General features: G+C 40.9%; 1 protein-coding gene across 1 annotated transcript; it reads left to right on the top strand.

Annotated features, from left to right (window-relative positions):
- The first annotated feature begins 728 nt into the window (after positions 1 to 728).
- CCDC83 (coiled-coil domain containing 83) lies at positions 729 to 19680 on the top strand. Its single transcript, XM_069878545.1, has 10 exons — positions 729 to 846; positions 4294 to 4378; positions 6077 to 6245; positions 7615 to 7782; positions 10493 to 10584; positions 11870 to 11938; positions 14365 to 14486; positions 15524 to 15609; positions 16892 to 17076; positions 19470 to 19680. The coding sequence occupies exons 1-10, from the start codon at positions 761 to 763 to the stop codon at positions 19653 to 19655; spliced, it is 1248 nt and encodes a 415-aa protein (XP_069734646.1). The 5' UTR covers positions 729 to 760; the 3' UTR covers positions 19656 to 19680.
- The last annotated feature ends 1464 nt before the right edge of the window (positions 19681 to 21144 follow it).

Raw genomic sequence — 21144 nt, 5'->3', positions numbered from 1 at the left:
TCATTAATAAAAATTCCCACGTAACACAAACTAATGTGGTTTTGGCATTTGATTATTAAAAGTGACTGTTAAAATTTGACTGTTAAAAGTGAGGAATCTTCACAAATGCCCTTTTCTTGTGACTTTTTTATTTCATGCAATATATGCTAGCACTTCCATTACAGAACTATTCATTATCAGTTGAATTCTGAGGTTGGTAGTTGTGACAACACACCCAGGGAATACTGCTGGCATGCATACCCTTTCAGAGAGGGGTTTTGTTCCAGCTCTGACAATGAAAACTAATATCGGAGTTGCAGTGAAAGGCAAATATTCACAGTGCTAGGAGAAGAGGAGAGGGAAGGAGATGCATATTAACAAGTGGACTCAATAAAAGAAGCCTGATAAAGAAACAGAGACAAAGGACTGGAAAAGAAACAACCGCTTGTTTGATTTGCAAGGGTGTGAAACAGCCCATCTCAAGGGATGCAATAAGTAACCGGTGACAGAGACCACTGGTTATGAATGTACCTTCACTCAGGACAACACTTCAGGATGTCCCAAAAACATGGGCCTGAGTGCTGCCCTGGGCAAGATTATTGTTATCTACAAAACATCTCATTTTGTGTATTTCGGAACTGTCAAGAACTTGTCACAAGTGACAAAGGCTGGTGAATGTATGACATTTTGGAAATCATTAAATTATCATTTTTTTTCTTGTTCTTTTCTGCTTGCCTATTCCTCTCTTAGATCGAACTTCTAGCACAAGTACAACAAAAACATGGAACAGAAGGAGAAAGAAGAGAAGCCAGAAGAGCAGCTTAAAGAAGATGAATTGGATTTCCCAGAATCCTTACTGGAATATCAGTACGTTTAACATATTTAAGTTGGCAGAGAAAGACCTGGGGGTGTTGGTTGACAGCTGGCTGAATATTAGCCAGCAGTGTGCCCAGGTGGCCAAGAAGGCCAATGGCATCTTGGCTTGTATCAGAAATAGTGTGGCCAGCAGGTCCAGGGAAGTGATTTTGTCCCTGTACTCAGCATTGGTGAGGCCACACCTCGAACACTGTGTTCAGTTCTGGGCCCCTCACTACAAGAAGGACATTGAGGTCCTGGAGTATGTCCAGAGAAGGGCAATGAAGCCAGTGAAGGGGCTGGAGAACAAGTCTTACAAGGAGTGGCTGTGGGAACTGGGGCTGTTTAGCCTGGAGAAAAAAGAGGCTGAGGGGAGAGCCTATCTCTGTCTGCAAATGCCTGAAAAGAGGCTGTAGCGAGGTGGGTGCTGGTCTCTTCTCCCAAGTGACAGGCGATAGGATGAGAGGGAATGGCCTCAAGTTGTACCAGGGAAGATTTAGATTAGACATTTGGAAAAATTTCTTCACCGAAGGGGTCATTGGGCACTGGATGAGGCTGTCCAGGGAGGTGGTTGAGTCCCCATCCCTGGAGGGATTTAAAAGACGGGTAGATGAGGTGCCCAAGGATGTGGTTCAGTAGTGGATAGGTACTCAAAGATCTTTTCCAACCTAACGATTGTAAGATTCTATGAACTTTTCACTCATATAGAATATATGAATAGATAAAGCAGATAATAAAGATATCTTATCCAATTCAGAGCCTCACTTGGTTTGCTCTGGCAGTTGTATACTGTTGGTTTGTGTTCTTGGTTTGGGTTTTCAAGGCTAGCCTGGAAATACACACTTTTAAAACTATACCTGTAAGAGAGCGTTTAAGTGGGTCTGAAATAATTCTATGCAGTTAGGTTATAACTTGGGAGAAGGAGTTTTATTAAAAACAAAAGACATCCACGTTTTTGTCTGTTTGACTGTATTTTCTATGATTCCTGGGTGTTCACAGAGGTGTGTAGTCACTTGGCATAATCATAGTACCTACGGAGTTTGCTCCCTGGTTGCAGCCGAGAGTGGGGCACAAAGGAAAGGGGTTTCATTTGAAAATAATAGAGGGAAAACTTAGAGGTTTCTTAAAATCAAACAGAGAAAAATAACATCTAAAGGGGGAATATATGAATTAGTTACAAAATAGTCCAGTGTATTTGGTTTCCTGTTTCTTAAGTAGATTATTTGAGAATATATAAGATAAATTATGTAAGATGTAGATGAAGGAGAAAAATGAAGCTCTATGCCTTTTGTCAAAGAAGTAGAAATTGTAAGGGAAAAAATCTCCAACAGCATCCACTATTCAACAATCACCAACACTTACAAAGCATAGAAATGAAGTGCGGGGTAAGAAACTCGAAGAACAACCACATATAGTTTTAGTGACACTGACAGGGTTTCTGTGGGATTTTCTGTTTCATTTTACAGAGCACAGAGTACAAGTTTGTGTAGTGAAACAGGCCAAGTTTAGCTGAGCGATATCACAAATAAACACCAGCCAAAAAGTGTATAAACCAGCCCATCTATTTTGCTAAGAAAGCAGCAAACATGTAACTAAGCTGAGAAATAGAAAACCCACCACTTTCTGACATAATTATTGTTACACATATTCAAATATCCAAGCAAATGACTCATTTGTCTGGCGAGTCATCTGCTGAAATGAGTGCTGCACTGACACAGGATATTTATTTTCTACAGCAACAGTAGGGGGAGAAAAGTATTTTTCTTTCTGTCTTTATCTTTTTCCCCTTTCCCCTCTCTTTCCCTCTTGCTCTTTTTCCTTCTGTCTCTTTACCTTTGTAATCTATAACTTCTCTGTACCACTTGGTTGAACAAAGCAGCATAATCACACAAGTGAATATCTGCACATTCTGCTTTAGGATTTATCAGACATGTGGTATGTATTTAACTTCCATTGCTGTGTTGGCTTTTGTACATTGAAGGGTGGTTGCTGTTCATAATAAGTTTGTTATTCTGCATTTCTGGTATAGTTTTCTTCCTCAGGGTTGGCTGGGAACAACAGTCCCATGGATTACTTGGCCTAGTAACGTCCTATAGATGACTGACAAAACTGTCACAGTACGGGAGCGCGGTGTTGTTTCTAAATGATGGAATAATCCAGATGAAACCTAGTATACAGAGCTGAGAAAAAACAGTATCAAAGGAATCATCAGTTTCACTGTTGTGTAGCTTTTCAAAAATGACAAATATCATAGAAAAATAATCTAAAGAGGAAAGTTCCAATATGTAGCAGACAAAATAGCAAATTCTATTCATAAAAAGTTTCGATGTTAACAAAGTGATGGATGTAGACAGCCATTTCATGGAAAGTCTTAAAGTAGCAGAAATTAGGATCAGCATCAGTATTCAAAATACAGAAATGGTTTTAAAATGGCAGGTAATTTAGGAGGTCACACAGTGTGGCCAAGCCGTCTCCTCTGTCTGGTGAGTGAGATTTTTGCTGTAGCCATCACCCCCATGCCCCCATATCTCTGTTCCAGTCTCTCTAACTAATGTCCTTGTACTTGATTGGAAAACCTGAAGGATACCTTGGAGCATGCTGACCCCAGAGGGTGCAAATCCAGTAACCTGCAACTTGTGTAGCTGAGTGATTCAAACTTACCAGGAAAAACAGACCTTCTTTTAAAACAAAATAATGCAATAGGTAGGGGCAACAAAGCCCCAGGACAAAATCTTAAGGAACAATAGCTGTTGAAAAAGTAAAAGAGATTGTGATAATCATAATCCTTGCCTCTGTTGTTCAGTATGGTGAATTAATTCTGGGAACAAAGGGAAAGATCACAGGGAATTTTGCAAATAGACACCATTTGCAATCCAATATTTCTCATTCTAGAGGAGAGAACACCAGAAAAAATACTTGATTTACAGCTGTGGCAAAGACAATGACAAGTAGTCTATGAAAACTGTGAAAGCAGTGAACAAGCTCTTTGACAGAAATATGTAAACATACTTAGAGGATGCTACTTGGGCTGCGGTCCCTATTCCCTTAGCACTTCTTGAAGGCTAACAAGGTTGTGGTGAATGAGTGCAGTTTATAAAGCTCATTACACCAACTTTTCAGAAGAATGGAATTCCATTTAATTCTCCAGTTTTGGATTCATCTGATCTATGTCAGATGAGTTCCTGTATAGTAAGTGGTAAATAAGAAGTATGATCTTGTCCTAAGAGAGATCTGTGCAATAGGTCAGCTAAACAATGTCCACAAAGAATAAACCAGAGAATCTCTTTCTCAGGAGGAGTATGAGATCCAAAGTGTGGACAGCGATACCTACCCAAATGAGTCAAGCAATATGATACAAAAATAAATATTGCAGCAGTATTTACATTAATCTATCTTAAATAATATTCCCCCCTCTTCTGTTTTTGTAAGAACTTCTCTGTCTTTACTCTTTCTCCACAGAATTGAGACAAAAGAAAGTGCAATCACTCAGGTGTTATTTCATCTGAAACAAATGGAAGAAAAGAACAAAGAATATCATGAAAAAGTATGTGAGCATGTGTCCTTCCCCCAACACATTTTATATGTGGTATTTTAACTCACAGATTCATTTTTATTCTTTTATTCTTAATATGACATTTACTATCATTAGTCATGGCAGTGAATTTCTTACAGTCAATGAATCTGGAGTTAGTAAGTCACTTTATGAGTTTGAAAGTTGAAGTGTTAACTGAATTAAATGTGACTTTAAAGCATAAATGTTCTAAATATAACCATGTGAAAAAGAAGCTGCAGGAGTAGACCATTGCAGAGTTGGAGACAGCAGTAAGCAAAAGGTCAGTGAAGGTGTTTTCCAATGCACATGAGATCCTTAGTAACCACCTAAGTATTTAATACTCTGCAGCAAAACCAAAGCAAGACCACTTTTCAGTAGTTCACAGCAGGACAGTCAGGTTTGGCTTTTTTAACAGTCCTGCAAATATTCCTGAAGCAATTCAAGAATAATTGGTATTAACTTCATTTTTGCCAATAGTATCAGCAGATCTAACCAAGTATTGGTATTTGCTGGCCTTCCTTGATAACTTCTGAGAACACAAAATCACACAGGTATCTATGAGAGTTTGGTTATTCTTGCAAACTTGCTTACAATGAAAGCTGAACAAAGAAGAGCAGCATACAACTGAATAGGTGCAATTTTTAGCAGTGTTTGGTGAAGAGACACTCTCTTGTGGATTAAGATTTATTTTGAGTCATTTTTAGAAACAAGGTTGCGTACCTACTGATCACACCTAAGTGATACTTAAACAATTTATAAAGAACTACATGTAAGGAACCGTAATGTGGCATCCAATGGCTGAGAGCGGTAACCTTTGGTAGTGGATATGTATACAGGCAGCTAATGACATAAATTAAAATCACTCAAAAATCCTTAAACTGGATTACGTAAATAAATAGTATTGCAGCCTTCACTTCTTATAGCAGTGCAACTTAGAAACGTTGTTTCTCTGTCATTCCCCTGCCTGGACCTTGCCCTGCTTTTCCAAGTATCCATTTCTTTAGCTTTCCTGAGCATTCCTTTCAGTCTTGAAGCTTGGATTATGTTTCATCTGTGGCCGTAAGTATCAGTGGAACTGGCATTTGGCACTCCTCTCTGCAGACACCTGAAGGCTCTTATAGTTACTCCCCCAGTTTGCTGATAGTTTATCGGCTCTTTCTCCTTCATATTTCAGACTGTGCAAGGTACTTCAGGGCATGCTACTTGTTTAATTTTACCCATGTTTTAGCAGTTCTTTGGGCTCCATTCTTTGTTTCCTGCTTAATGTTTCTGAATGGTTTAGCATTAATCCTTCTAGAAGTGAAGAATGTTTGAGACTCTCTTCACCGCATAGAAACTGTTACAATTTGTCCCGTAGGTTATTTGCTCCTTCGTGGCATCCTTGGTGAGCAAACATTACAAGATCAGTAATAGGAAATTATTTGAATGTCACTTGAGAGAGTCATAGCAAGGGGATGTAATCGCAATTGTTATAATTATTATATATAGCTAATATTATATATAGCTAATTCCAGCTCTGACAGGATTCTTTTCGAATATGAGGAATAGGTATTTAGCTAAACATTTTTGCAGTGCATCCTGGCACTAGGTCATATTTTACTTTTCTCCATTACTTAAAATCATAACTCTGAGAACTAATTTGAACTCTGAGAACTAATATGTGCTTTTTCTTCTGTTGTTCATTCTTAGAATGACCTCATGCAGAAACAACAGGAGGCACGCATTAAGTCCATCCTAAGGCACATAAAAGAAGAGGAGAAAAAACAACATGAAAAGAAAGTTGTAACTAGGGATCATGTGGAAGAGTTGCTGAAAGAAATGTGTCAATATGCAAAGGACAACGAACAACTTCTGGAAGGTATGATGTGATTCGTGGAGGTGCTGTTTGCAGTTTACACAGTTAGGATTGAGTATCCTTTTTTTTTTTTCATTTTAAATAGAGATTCAACTTTATTGTTACATAAAAAGCATAAAGGTTTTCCTCACCAAAGTTAAGGTCTCTAAATATGGTATGAGATTGTAGAGGCCTTACAAGAAATCTGTTAATTAAGTTGAGTTAAAATTCAAAACAAATGGGTCTTTTAAAGAAACAGACCCCATATATTAGACTCTGTTTTGTCCCTTCCAAGTGATGCATATTACTATGCAAGTACAGAGGCTTTATAGAATCATAGATGGAAGGGACCTTAAAGATCATCCAGTTCCAACCCCCCTGCCATGGGCACGGACACTTCCCACCAGACCAGGTTGCTCAGGGCCCCATCCAAGCTGGCCTTGAACACCTCCAGGGATGGGGCAGCCACAACTTCCTTGGGCAACTTGTGCCAGTGCCTCACCCCCCTTCATCTTGAAGAATTTCTTCCTAATGCCTAATCTAAATCTTCCCCCTTCCAATTTAAAGCCATTCCCCCTCATGCTATCACTCCATGCCCTTGGAAAAAGTCCCTCCCCAGCTTTCCTGTAGGTCCCCTTCAGGGACAGGAGGCCTCTGTAAGGTTTTCTCAGAGCCGTCTCCAGGCTGAACAACCCCAACTCTCTCAGCCTGTCCTCATAGCAGAGGTGCTCCATTCCTCTGATCATCTTCATGGCCCTCCTCTGGACCCATTCCAACAGTTTCATTTCCTTCTTATGTGAGGATTCCAGAACTGGACACAGCACTCCAGGTAGGGCCTCACGAGAGCGGAATAGAAGGGGAGAATCACCTCCATCAACCTGCTGGCCACACTTGTTTCGATGCAGCCCAGGATATGGTTGGCCTTCTGGGCTGTGAGCACACATTGCTGGCTCATGTCGAGCTTCTCATCAACCAGCATATTTTCCATTAAGTTGAATCTCATGAAAGCCCTATGCACTGGCTCCACTAGACGATAAATAAATTCTTGATGGCAGCAAAACTGAGCGGTTTTGATTGTTGAAAGTTCTGGCTGCTACCACTGTGATTCTCAGCGGGAGTGAAGTCACATGTGTCTTTGGTTACAACATTTCAGTCAGAACTGTTGTCTCTTCTTGGCAGAATAAGCTGAAGTTGTTTTCAGCAGAGAAGGTGGCCCTTGACACGATGTGAGGCCATCATGTTGTAGTGCATTGTAGTGGAGAAGAATCACCCTTCTTTCTCCATCCCAGTGAAAGTGCTTTTATTAAAGAAATTGATGAACTTGCAAGAATTATGAATTATCAGTTCAAGAAACGGGTAATGAACTTGTCTTCTGACATTCTTACTTTAATAGATCTGCACTCCCAGATTGAAGACACTGACCAAGAACTTTCAGTTAAGCAGAGCGAGAGGGATAGTTTGTTGGAGTACAAAAATGTTGGAAGTAAAATACATCTTGAAAGTATTATGAATCTGGAAAAAGACATCAAGGAAGTCAAAGAGGAGCTTCAGAGGGCTAAAGGTCAGTTTACAGCTAGTGTAATGCAAGCCTTACAAGCTCTTTCTGTGTTACTTCTGGGAATTAAATTATAAATTTAGTTTGATATCAAGTTATATTTAACTTAAATCAGCTTTTGCAAGACAGTGCACCTGAACGAGACTGCATAATCCTATGAAATGGAAGAACTTTCTATCTCTATGAATGTCCTGTTATTAAAGAATGAAGTTGCAGAATTTGTGCACACCTAAAGAGTTAAGTTTCCCTTCTGGTGATTTTCTTGTAAAATACAGGCAATCCATGTTTCAAAAAATGACATTGTAAAGGATAGCTGTTTGCTAAAAAAAAAGTCTACACCTATTTATGTCACCTCCACACATGTGTCCCTTTGCATTCAGTCATGCTTGGAAACATTGACTCCACTATTGTTGCTTCTCATCATGCTACAAGCAATTCACATGATGAAAACTCCTTTGACAGGAAAGTAGTGTGAGCTCTTTCTTGGAACAGAAACTTTCGAATTGATCGTGCTGGTTTAAATGCAGAACTAGAGGGAGCTGTTTAGCCAGTGCTCTGAACTTGGCCTCCTTATTCCATAGTCTCATGCATGAGGCCCTGCAAAATTGCCAGTGCAGATGTATACGAATACTGGGAGCAGTTTCAATCCTGACACAACAAGGGAATTAACTTGGGAGCTTATGTATTCTGGTGCTAAGTGCTTTACAAAGACTTCTTTACTACTGCTTTACTTTAAAATCATTTAGATATTTTGCTGTTACATAACCCATGCTTCTAGCAGCAGAAGGATGTCCTGGTTTCCTTCCTTTATGTCCCTCTCAGTATGCACGGCCACAGCCAAGCAGCTGGTAGTAACAGGCAGTGACACTGCTCTAAGGGTCTCTGTATATTCTGTGCCAGCCATTACCAGGCATCAAGGACTCTGGAGAAGAGCCAGCTAGTTATCTTTTTGTCTCTTGAAACATATTTTATCACAATTAAGATGCGCTGTGTTTTCTACATGGCCAGATAGCTCATCTCTGTATTCAGGAGGGGTTGATATTTTTCATTATATGTTTTTCATGTTCTTGGTGAGTTTAAAACTTTGCTATACAGCTGCTGAAATATGAAATGAAAAAAGAGAATGGGCTTCTATATAGAATGCCAGGATGGGCCAGTAGAAATTTTCAGTCTGAGCTCCTGCATGTCACAGAGTACACCGCCAAAAATTTGTGGTCGAATGGAAGTGTATTTCTAGGAAGACTGTTAGGGAGGTACATATAGCAGTTGCCTAATTAACGTACTGCAAAATCGTGCTGCCAGGACTGGATGTTAGCATGCTATTTTACTCAGCTTTCTAAAATCAAATTTATAAAGTGGCTGGGGAAGTGCAGTCTTCTAGCCCACCAAAAAAAAATCTAACAAGCTTCCAGAGTGATGTGGCAGCAAATCAGGGTTGTTCACTCCTTGAATGTGTAACAGGCTCAGGGGATAAGAGTAGGTGAAAAGGTTTCTGTCTCTGTAGGCACGGCTGAACGGCTTGATGTTGGCTAGAGGGGAGAGGAAGCAAAAGAGAGCTGTATGCTTAGGTGAGGTGTGGGGGAAACAGTGTTGCAGTGAGAGAGCTAGGGAAAATCACCTCCTTAGAAACAGGAGGTATGTCTAGATAACGCCTTCTTTTCTTCATACTCCCAGTACAAGTCAGGTTGTTTAACTGCCTGAAAGAATGAAGAGATGAATTAATTACAGTATCTAAGTACTTCCATTTTATTCTGCCAACTCTAGGTGGTGGATTGAGGAAGGCAGGCCAGCTTCCACAGTGTTAAATTAAGAACTAATGCACAACTAATTTGCCTTTCCTATTTGACTGCCTTTGACTCCCTGGTGGGTCCATGACTGGATGCTCATTTCCAGCCAGATCAGCGATGGGCTCTCTGCAACACAAGTGCAGAGCCAGGCTGAATTTCAAGCCTCTAGAACAAGTATGAAGTGCCTTCCTTCAAAGAAAACTACTACCACCTCATTCATTCCTTCAAAAGGAGAAAATACAAAGCAGCAGTAGGGTATTTAGAAAAGCACAAAAACAACTTAAGGGAAGGATGAAATAATTAAATAGCAAGTGCCTAGAACCTGAAGCCAAACGAATTCAGTTCAACGTAAGACATGCTTTCTATAATGACTGCAAGTAATGATGAAAGCAAATTGTTTAGGTGATTGCTACATTCTCCTTTTTTTCCTGTTGTCAAATTAGAACACCCTGGAAGGCTTAGATAAGTCAGAAATTTTATTAGGCTCTGTATGATTTCTGTCTGGGAAAAATGTCATGTGCATAACAAGATCCAATATGTTTCTATACCTAAAAAATAAGTTTTCTAAGCAAATCTCTCACATGATTCCAGGAGCTCTGCTATTGATAGAGGCAAACTTTAGTGTTTGTCTATATTTTAGCAGAGAATTGCTCAGCTCACTGCTCAGAAAATTGCTTAGCTGCTGTGGTTGCCAACAGAAATATGTATGCCACATCAGATTTCTAGTTTTGTAGCTAACACTACTCTCCTTTGGGTTTAGGAGGACAATTTCTATGGAGAAGGGTATTTGAATCCTTTTCTGTGCAGCATTCACACATGTGATGCTGGCTGATAAATTCCAGTTTAGGAACAACTTGCCAATTAGCTGTTTGTTGTCAGGAGAAATTGATGAAGATAACGATTTCTGATTTTTTCTTGTTGTTTTGAAGAGCATTATAGTAACGATTTGAAAACACTGAAAGAAGAACATGGCAGACAGATTGAGAGGCACACGGAGTTAAGCAAGAAACAGGCCGCTGAGGTATTCCTTCTGCCTTTTTAAAAATTGCTCACTGCATCATAGTTAGGATTCATGTATGTGACATTAATAACTATTTAAACTCTAATTAAGACTTGGAACTTTTCTAATAAATCAAGAGTAAAATAAATTGTAAATCTTCTTACTAAATATGGCATTGGTTATCATTATAGCCACATGTACTTTATTTTTCATATATGAGACTAACAGTGAGTAGATATGAGGGCATTTTACAAACAAGGTATGGGAAACTGGGGCACTGATATGACCTGTTTGAGAACGTGTCAATTTTGATGTGATCTTGATTTTGGCACCTGCATAGACTTGAAAAAAAATACTAGTAACACACTAAGAGATGGCCTGCATGGAAATATACATAAATTGGGGGGGGAATGTTGTTTTGGACTTGTAAAGTCCAATATTTTAAAAACGCCAAATAGTGCAGGCTGTGGGTCCAGAGGAGGGTCATGAAGATGATCAGAGGGCTGGAGCATCTCCCATACAAGAACAGGCTGAGAGAGTTGGGGTTGTTCAGCCTAAAGAAGGCTCCGATAAGAACTTATAGCAGCCTTCCAGTACCTGAAGGGAGACTTCAGGAAAGCTGGGAGGGACTTTTTCCAAGGGCATGGAGTGATAGCATGAGGGGATTGGCTTTCAGTGGGAAGGGGGAATATTTAGATTAGACATTAGGAAGAAATTCTTCCCAGTGAGGGTGATGAGGCCCTGGCACAAGTTGCTCAGGAAAGCTGTAGCTGCCCCATCCCTGGAGGTGTTCAAGGCCAGGTTGGATGGGGCCTTGGGCAGCCTGGTCTGGTGGGAGGTGTCCCTGCCCATGGCAGTGGGATTGGAACTGGATGATCTTTAAGGCCCCTTCCAACCCAAACCATCCCATGATTCTGTGGTTCTATGCAGTAAAATTTAAGGTTATTGATATACAGATTTTTTTGTGTCATCTGTGCCAGCTCTGAATTGCAAACACGATTTAAAAAGTATTTATGACGATGACTTTTTACACTTCACAAAATGCAAGGCATAACTTAAGTACAAATGACTGGTTGGGCCCATTAGGTATTTAAATTCCCTAACTTCAGTGTTGGGATTTTCAGTCATGTTCAAAAGTCATAATTCAAAGAACCGTTTTTGTTGTGATCTACAGGGGCATCTTCTCTCCCAGTTGTTCCTTTCCTCTTACTGAGATCAAGAATTAAACTGTAGGCTTGGCTCATTACCATGTTTAAGTCTCTTGTCATGGATCAATACTGCCTCATCTTAAATTGTGTTTTCTCAGAACGCTGTACGATACTTAGACAAATACAACCGCAGAGAAATTGAAGAGAACAAATGGCTAAAAGAAGTGGTAAGAGGATCACTTGCATGCAGTTTATCATGGCTGTTCAGGTTTGAAATACAATGACCTACAGTCATGACTGCTCCGGTGAGGGGCCTCCAAAGACTTTCACAGGAAAAGGAGAGCAATTATCCTGTACTTACTCCATAATCCTGAGTAGCAAAGTGTATGTGATGAATCAAGGTATAAGGGGAACATCAGCTTTCACAAATGAAGGGCCTATTTTGGGGCTCAAGTAGCTGTATGAAGGGCTACAACCTTTCAAACAATGAAGTGCTTATATCATGGAAATTGGGGTACTATACAATATAAAGGCTTGACCACGCAAGTGTCTGAAGAGTGTAGCTTTGAATTGCTTTAAAGTTCTAGAGCTGTCATATTGAAAGAAGGGGGATATGGGTGTTGGAAACACTTTTTGAGAAAGGGCTTGAGAAAGCTTTAAGTGGGAGATAATAAAAAAACCCTAGGCATTAGCAGCCTGAAGAGAAGAAAATCAAAAATGGTTGTAATTGATTACTTGATAGCTTTTATACAGTTCTTTAATGGCAATTCAGAGCTATATATTAGATAAGTGTAACTTTTCTTATCAAATAAAATCTTTTTTGCGAGTGGGTTTAGGAAACTGAATTTTCAGTGGTGACAGTTTCACTGTGTTTGTTTCAATCAACACAGGTTTTTTGTTGTGCTCAAACCTAAGCCAGAGACTGGAAAGAGGGAATAATCTTCCCCACTTTTACAATCTCATGGTTTGCAACTCAGCAGAACTTTTGGGGAAATTAATATATAATCTTACAATTTTTCAATGTCCCATCAACAAACCTGGCAGAGGTCTTTCCATTTTACTTACTAGTTTAAGATACTTGCCAGTGTGCAGGGATACGGCTTGCTTTCTTCCCCTTAATGAGCTCTGAGCCTAAATATTTAACTTTCCAGGCAGGGTGTCCAAACCACAGATTCTGAGGCAATGAGGTAGGGAATAGGAGGAAATTAATATTTTAATCTGTATAAACAATCAGGAGCTAGAATCTATACGTCCAATCACTGAATGAGTATGAATACCCTTCCCTTCTCCCTGTCTTACTGAACACAGAACAAATCGTACACACATTAGGCAGTTGTCAACAGGGCAGATCCACTCTGGATTACTCTTACGTCCTGACAGACCCTCTCCTGAGAGTTGAGGGATGTGGGTTTCTTTCCTCTCAACTAGAAGTTCCTCATGTTATGAATAAGTGCTTTGAATTATTGTGGAAAATAAAACTATTCTCAATAACATCTTCAGTCCTCTGAATCCATCCATTCATTTTCTCTGCTTTCCTTACATACATGAAATACTTTCTTTCAGACTAATCTTTGTATGTAGCTAACAAACTCTTCCAGCATTTTCTTTTGGGGGAATTAACCAAAAATTTCAATTTTGTCCCAGTTCAAAATATATATTTTTTTCAGTTTGGCCACTGAAATGAAAACGACTTTTACCAAACCAGCCCTAAACCAGTTACCTCCACATCTGAAGAGACTTAGAGGCTTCAGTCTCACTTTTCCATGGTTACTGTGACACATTGAGATGGTGCAGAGCTTCATCACCCCCCATACTGTGCCAAACCACATCCTTTTCCTGGTTAATGTCCTGTCATTTTCACCTTTTTTAATCCCTGGGAAAAATGACAACTAGGTTTTAACTGCAAATGTGGGTGATTAGAGCTGGGTTAATTTGGCTTGGGTGAGAAAAGATGTATTCACATCACTAGGTACTCTTTTTAAATATGAGCATGGCTAAGATTTCTGGGAAGGCGTCTGCACATTCCACTTCCCAGTGAAGAGGGTAAGAACTTGCTTGTAGTTCAGGAAAAGTGAGAGGAATTGTGGGAACTGAATAACTGGTATCCTTTGGTTAATACAACTTCATGGTAATATGGAGGAATACAGTCCAAAAGAAAGCAGAACCTGGGGTGTAGCCGAAGTCATGGCTAACTTGGACTGAAAGCTTCAGTGATTCTGAGTTAGGAGGTTTTGTGTACAGACGGGAATTAGAAAAGCAACACTTGCTGAGCAAGAGCTTGAATTTAACTCTACAAAGAAGGTTTTTTCTCTCTCAAAGCTCTGACGCAAAAGCAAAAAAAGGAAAAATCAAGGGCTTTTGTCTCCCAGACCAGCTGGTCTACGAGAGAAACTCCTGCTTTGGGGTTGCAGAGCCCAAATGCGTGGCTGTGACAGACTGAACTATGCCAGTAAAGGGTTCAGTAAGAGGTGTGAAAGAAGCAGAGTCCTTCCCTTCACCTGAAAATGTGCCACTGTGTTTCTCCACCAAATGTGCAGTCTTGCTGGTACAGCTGCATTCTTTCTAGCTATGTGTTATTAAGATAGTTAGCGTGAAAGCCTTCCAAAATGGGTAAAGTTTGTCTAAGATGCTTTTTCTTTTTAATTGTCAAAAGGTTAAGATGTACCAAAAGAAAGTAAATGATTTAAAAGCCTCTGTTCAGCTCCTGGAAGAAGAAAATATTGGTTTAGTAACAAAATTGATTGATGGCAGACTTCAGAATCTGAGAGTACCCAGGTAACGTGACAACTTTACAATATCTAAAGTGATTTCATTTTTATAAAACAAAGATAATGCCTTCTCCTGCTTCTAGAGCTATTTGGGTTCTCCCCCAAGAAAGCCAAGGTAGTTTCCTAGTTGAAGGGAGGCAGGATTTGGTGGAGTTTGTATGGGACTTGTATCTCTGAAGGATGACAGTGACATTGTAACCTCCTAAATACCAACATTCAGAGAAGAAACAGCGTTCTTTAATAATCTATTAACCCCTAGCAACATTCACTTGCTTTTAGTGGAGAATTGGGGCTTGGAAATAGTTTCTTTCTTTTGTAATTGTCTCAGACCAAGCACCGAGTAATAGATTTTTTTTTCCTTTACTGTTGGCAAAATACTTAAGGATGTGAAGATTAAAATGCAAATACATGGAGTTTTGCAATCTCAAGTGAAACAGATGGCCTGGTACCAAGTAAGGAAGAGGCCTTGGGATAAGTCTGTCTGTAGATTCTCTGTATATAGAATTAGTCTCTTTTGCACTGAAATTATTTAACTTGTTCTCTAGAGAAAGATTAATTTAACTGCAAAATGTCCTCACTGATAGTATCAAAAGCACAGTGTAACAATGGGAATGATCCATCTTCATTTTCCAGTGCCAGCTCAGTAATTTTAGCCATATTGCATAAAAAAGTTTTAAGTCTTAAGAAGCGACCATTTTTCTCTCTTCTCCAAACTTCAGATTGCTTTTAAGTGAGAGCTGCCAGCTGTGGTTTGACTTTTGGATTGACTGGAGACTACAACATTTGTTTTCTTTTAGTCTCATGGACATAGTTGAACTTAGGCACTAAGAATAAAAAAGCAGCTTCTCAGCTGCTAAGCTACCTGGCTGCCTCCATTGCATTTTTAAAGCATTGCGCTATTCTGCATTTGTGGTTAAGAGCAAATGGCTTTCAGAAAGGGTGCCCTTCCCCCCCTCAACCTGAAAGATTACACAGGACAATTTAGAGAGAAAATTCTGATCTCTAACATGAGTTTCCTTTTTTTTTTTTTTTTTAATTTCATAGACATTTGTTTCTTACCCAGGCAGCTGGCTCACAAGATGAATTTCCCACAGATGAAACGAAAGAAGCAGAGTATAAAGAATATGCAGGTAATGCACATGCCAGCAGCTTAGAAGAACTGATAAGTCACTGAATGTTTAAATACTTTTTATTTCTTATGTTTCTTATCAAACTGCCTGTTTTACACAGTGAACACCAGATTTCCCATTTAATTGTGGCCAGCACAGTGATGACAGACTGTAGTTTGCACTAGGAAGACAAAACCACAATCTATTCGTGATACTATTTTAAAATTTAAATTGGTGTTTAGAATGTTGGATGTAATTACTCATACAGAGCTATCCTGGAATGTGGCTGACAGGATCAGCCACCTTTTATGAAGATATGATTTATATTTTAATCAGTTCTTTACTAATCCAGAACATTGTAACTTCACTATATCTTGTCACTGCATGGACACTTTTGAACTCCACACCAGCTTTCACGTAAAGCCTACGTGCACCTTATAGTCATTCAGTTCATAAACATACACCAGGGTTAAATTATAAATAAATTCCTGCCAAGAGCAGACAAAGCTCTGTGGAGATCAGCCTGACCTGAAATTCTTGGTAATCAGTGCTGAATTTTGGGCTGAATCTCCACCTACTCTGGTAGCTGCACCCAGGAAAAGGATACACCTTGGGCAAGACTCATAGAATCATTGAATCGTTTGGAAAAGCCCTTTGAGATTGAGTCCAACCATACTTGTCAACCACTAAACCACATCCCTGAACACCTCATCTACCTGTCTTTCAAACACCTGCAGGGATGGGGACTCAATCACCTCCCAGGGCAGCCTCTGCCGGTGCCCAATAACCCTCCTTGTAAGACTTGTTTTCCAGGCCCCTCATCAGCTTCCTTGCTCTTCTCTGGACTCGCTCCAGAGCCTCAGAATCCTTCTTGTAGTGAGGGGCTCAGAACTGAACACAGTATTGATATAGATACATTGATACAGAAAAAGGTTTTACTTGGTTTTATTGCCTTTCCAAATTCTTTAATTATTCACAGCTATATGGGATTTAAATTGAATTCATAAAAGAGAATTTTTTTCCCTGCCGAGTCCCACAAACCCATTACGTTTAACTTCCAATCAATTTCAGTCCCTGATCTTGATCAAAAATTGTGAACAAAAATAAACATAGGAAAAGCAGTGAGCAAAACCACCATTTGGCTTGGATTGCCAATTAAAAATCTTACCAAGCTGTTCATTACATCACACTGGCCAAGCCACATTAAAGATTGCAGGCAATGTTTGTCCTGAATACTAACTAATTCTGACCTTCGTAAAGCTTAACAATTACATACACATCATTATTCATCTCTTCTAAAAAGTGAAGGCAGATGGAGATGAAAGCCTCAGGAGCGCCGATGTCCCCTGTCAGAAAAATAGGGCCTTTGCAAAGATTCAGTCTAAACCAGAGAATGAGAAGCCTCAAGACGGTGATGAGAAACCACAGGAGAAGTCTCTCACTCCAACTCTCGACAGCTTGTGGTATGCAGATGAAAAAGATTTCCAGGTATGAGTTAAAGTAATCAAGTCTTCCACTGACACAAACGTATTTCAGTGTGTGGAGCGTGGGCTCCTGCCAGGAGCGTTCTGTTCCCAGTGGGGTCAGGACAGAAAAAAACTCCAGTGAATTTCACCTAGTGTGCAACTCAAATGCTTAATCATTGGCCACTGGTGCTATTTGAGATGGTGAGGACACTCCCTGTCCTTCAGATGCTGGCCCTAAAAAGCACAGGTTCCATCATATAGATCAGCCTCACGAGGATGTTCAGGATGCCTTGGGACATTTCTGATAGCACAAGACCCCCTGTTTTGGCAACTGAATGCTGTCCTGGGAGTCAGCAAAGGCAAGTGTCAAATTCCCCCTGGAGAGAATTCTGAATGTCACCAAGTGACGGTTTTTGTGGCATTGCACACATTCTTGTTTGCTTGGATACTTTTAGAACTTAGATTGCATTGTTGCATTAAAGGATCAACAAGTCTTAGAATCATAGGATGGTTTGGGTTGGAAGGGACCTTAAAGATCATCCAGTTCCAACCCCCCTGCCATGGGCTGGGACACCTCCCACTAGATCAGGCTGCCCAAGGCCCCATCCAAGCTGGCCTTGAACACCTCCAGGGATGGGGCAGCCACAGCTCCCCTGGGCAGCCTGTGCCAGTGTCTCACCATCCTCATAGTGAAGAATTTCTTCCTAATATCTAATCTAAATCTTTCCCCCTCCAATTTAAAGCCATTCCCCCTCATCCTATCACTACCTGCCACTGGAAAAAGTCCCTTCCAGCTTCCTTGTAGGCCCTCTTCAGGTACTGGAAGGCCACTGTAAAGTTTCCCCCAGAGCCTTCTCTTCTCCAGGCTGAACAACCCCAACTCTCTCAGCCTGTCCTCATAGCAGAGCTGCTCCAGCCCTCTGATCATCTTTGTGGCCTCCTCTGTATCCATTCCAACAGCTCCATATCCTTCTTACGTTGGGGACTGCAGAACTGGACATAATACTCCAGGTGGGGTCTCACAAGAGAGAAGCAGAGGAGGAGAATCACCTCTCCCAGTCTGCTGGCCACACTTCTTTGGATGCAGCCCAGGATATAGTTGGCCTTCTGGGCCAAGTCCTTCAACAGAAAGCTGAGACAAATGTGCTTCTGAGTAACAAATACAGGGGCTGAGAAAATAAAAAGGTACAAGTTGTACATAAATAGGCAAAGTTGTGTGGATCTCAGAAGAAGTGGTGTCGCCTGCTTCAGGAGATTCTCTGTCTCGGTTGCAAAAAGCCACTTCCTGGGTGCCTTTTCAGTCGAGTAATGAACACTTGAATTTATTTCTAAAGAAACTACTTACTTACTCTCAGGAAATACATTTCCCTACATCATCGATTTCTTCTGCAGATGAAAGGAGATGATACAGATGTGGTGCAGACACAGGGCTTGCTGTGTAAAGACCCTTCTCAATAATGTTTCTTTCACTCCTGAACATTCTATTCAAACTTACTCAATAACGAGTTCTAAAAATCCTCTCAACAATAACTCCTTTTCAAGGAATTTGGCATTAGTTTGATCCCCTGCAACTAGTGCTCAGAGAAATCAGCCTGTTACCTTGATCAGAAATTAACTTAAGGAGTCATTACAGAAAAAAGCTGAACTTTTAACAAAAAAAGCCCTTCACGTGTTGGTTCCTTTGCAGTTGCTGCCTTGGGAGAGGAACCCTGGCTTTACTTCTTTCTTCCTACTGTTAGCACTGCAGAGTCCACCCCACTGAGGGACAGAAGTGCCGCTGACTTTCTTGTACTTTATAACAACAAAGGTAGAACTGCACGCTGTTATGAAAGCATTTACTAAATAGAGGTGACTCAAGAGCTTGCACCGTATGGTTCCTGCTTCCTTCTCCCTGGTCTTGGCTGTGCAGTCCTGCTCTTGCCCTTAGGGAACCCGTAGCACACATTGGCCTTTTCTGTAGCTGATTTACTCGCTAACCCAGCCGAAAAACTTGCTGTTTTTCCTCCTCCCAAGTTAATTTTCTGTTGGGTTAGTCAACTCAATTGGCTTGAGGGTCTGGAGACGCCCAGAGCCAGCACAGGCAGGGTGGAAGCACAGGGCCAGACTTGGATTTCTTTCTTTTGGCAGTAGCGAGCTGTTGGATTAGTTTAATTCTTCTCACAGAACTGAACTTGGGAGCAGAATTTGGTTTGCAGAGAAAGCGTTATTGGCGAAAACACACAAGAGAAGAAGAGGGCAGCAGGGCTGCAGCCTGCTAAGAGTAAACCAAACCCATTAACACGGGCATTACCAAACACAGCAACACCAGGGCAGCATCTTTACAGTTGTGTTTAAAAGGAAAGTTGCTGAGGTTTTTTTTGAAGAATGGCTGCTTTTTAGTGCAATTGCAGAAGAACAATATTCTTTTTTCTTAAGGAGTACTTAAAGCTGGATCCTCTGGAGACACAGCTGTTGTGTCTGATTGGAAAAGCCATGCCTGTTCATGAAGAACCAGAAGAACTGTCAAGCACGAGCCGCAGAGAAGATGGTATTATTAGTAAATCCGATGGGCACATCACAGCTCAGATGATCAAGGCCTTAGATAAACAAAAGTTTGGTTAAAACCAGACAAGCTGTGTTGTGAACATAAATATGTAGCATTCTCAATTCATTAAATACTTGCTCTGCTCTTCAAGGAGTGCATGGCACTGGCTTTGTGGAAACTATTTTTGAGTGCCTGAATGCGATTTACGCTTGTAACTTTAATGAGCACAACTGTGTGAAGATGAGAATGGAATCATAGACGAGAATCATAGAATGGTTTTGGTTGGAAAAGACCTTTAAGATCATCAAGCCCAACCATCGATCCAGCCCTGCTGAGTCCGCCTCTGGACCACGTCCCCAAGTATGACATCTACTCATCTCTCAAACCCCTCCAGGGATGGTGACTCAACCACCGCCCTGGGCAGCCTCTTCCAATGCTTGATAACCTTTCACTAAAGAAATTCCTCCTAATGTGCAACCTAAATCTCCCCTGGCAAATGGAAAAGTTCAATGGAAAGGTGGTTTTCCTTACCATTGTGAGAACTCTCATGTGCTTCTGGGACTTCTCAATCCGAGTAGCTGCGCATGTGATAAAGCATCTGAGGTAACATTTTGGTTTTGGGGTCTCCGCTTGCACTCGTGTCAAATGTGGAATTGCCTCTCGATCAGACATGGAATGGGCAAATGCAGGCTACCATAAAATGCAGACCTGCTACAAAATGCTTAATAAAATAAAGCAGAATATACTTTATCCACGTAGAATTCAACAATTGCCAGAAACGGAATGTTTGAATGCATTTTATCTGCCTCCATAGCCCTTGTACTCAAACACGCTGAAAAAACACCCAAAACAGAGCATAAAGATCATCAGTCACCGAGTACATTGCGTAGCCCCGGCTCTTTGGTTTGTGGCTGGTCTCTGTGAACACAGGTCTTAGTGCACTGATTGAGTGGGGTTTCCCACTCCCATTCTTGCCTGGACACCCCATCCGGAGTACACAATGCAGCTCCCTCCCTACAGGCACCAGCAGCTTCTGACCTATGTGTTTCCCATTTCAAAACCTGCGAAAGCACAGATTTAACCCCTTGATAGGTCAATGAGCCCTTTGGAAGAAAAGTTTTAAACCAGACCCATTTCCAACAGCCGTGTCTCTGCAATCTCTCACCTTACAAGTGAGTCAAACTGTCCTCTGGGCTCCACTGCCCCCAGCTCCCCACAAACCAGGCTCAGAGCAGACAGGTGAAGGTAGGAGACTTTTGAATCTCACTTGTGTTGCTACCTAGTGAAATGCTAAACGAGTTTGGAGGTGTCCCTGCTGTAACCCAACTGAGTTACTGCAGAGACTGGAGTGACTCCTAGCCGGAGAATGGGGATCTGTACTTTGATGTGGAAATGTTTTCAGCACAACAGAAGCCTTCCCTCCTACGGGGCCTTTCTCTGAGTGAGGGACCAGCCCCATGAAAGGCCTTACCAGAAAGAGAGATTAGTTCCGCTCAGCGATTGGCATTTACACACAGAATTGGAAGATGGCTTATCTGAATTTCATTTAGAGAAACACCTCCTTCT

This window comes from Phaenicophaeus curvirostris, chromosome 1 (genome assembly GCF_032191515.1).
Source record: "Phaenicophaeus curvirostris isolate KB17595 chromosome 1, BPBGC_Pcur_1.0, whole genome shotgun sequence".
In the NCBI taxonomy this organism is placed as follows: domain Eukaryota; kingdom Metazoa; phylum Chordata; class Aves; order Cuculiformes; family Cuculidae; genus Phaenicophaeus; species Phaenicophaeus curvirostris.
The sequence above is the reverse complement of the archived record's forward strand: the minus strand, read 5'-3'. Positions and strand labels throughout refer to the sequence as shown.

Bases quoted from the DNA above. Each gene is read 5' to 3' on its own strand.
- CCDC83 (XM_069878545.1), top strand. From the start codon at position 761: ATGGAACAGAAGGAGAAAGAAGAGAAGCCAGAAGAGCAGCTTAAAGAA. The intron at 6,246-7,614 runs GTATGATGTGAT...TTACTTTAATAG, and splicing joins CAACGAACAACTTCTGGAAG to ATCTGCACTCCCAGATTGAA. The intron at 17,077-19,469 runs GTATGAGTTAAA...TTTTTTCTTAAG, and splicing joins CAGATGAAAAAGATTTCCAG to GAGTACTTAAAGCTGGATCC.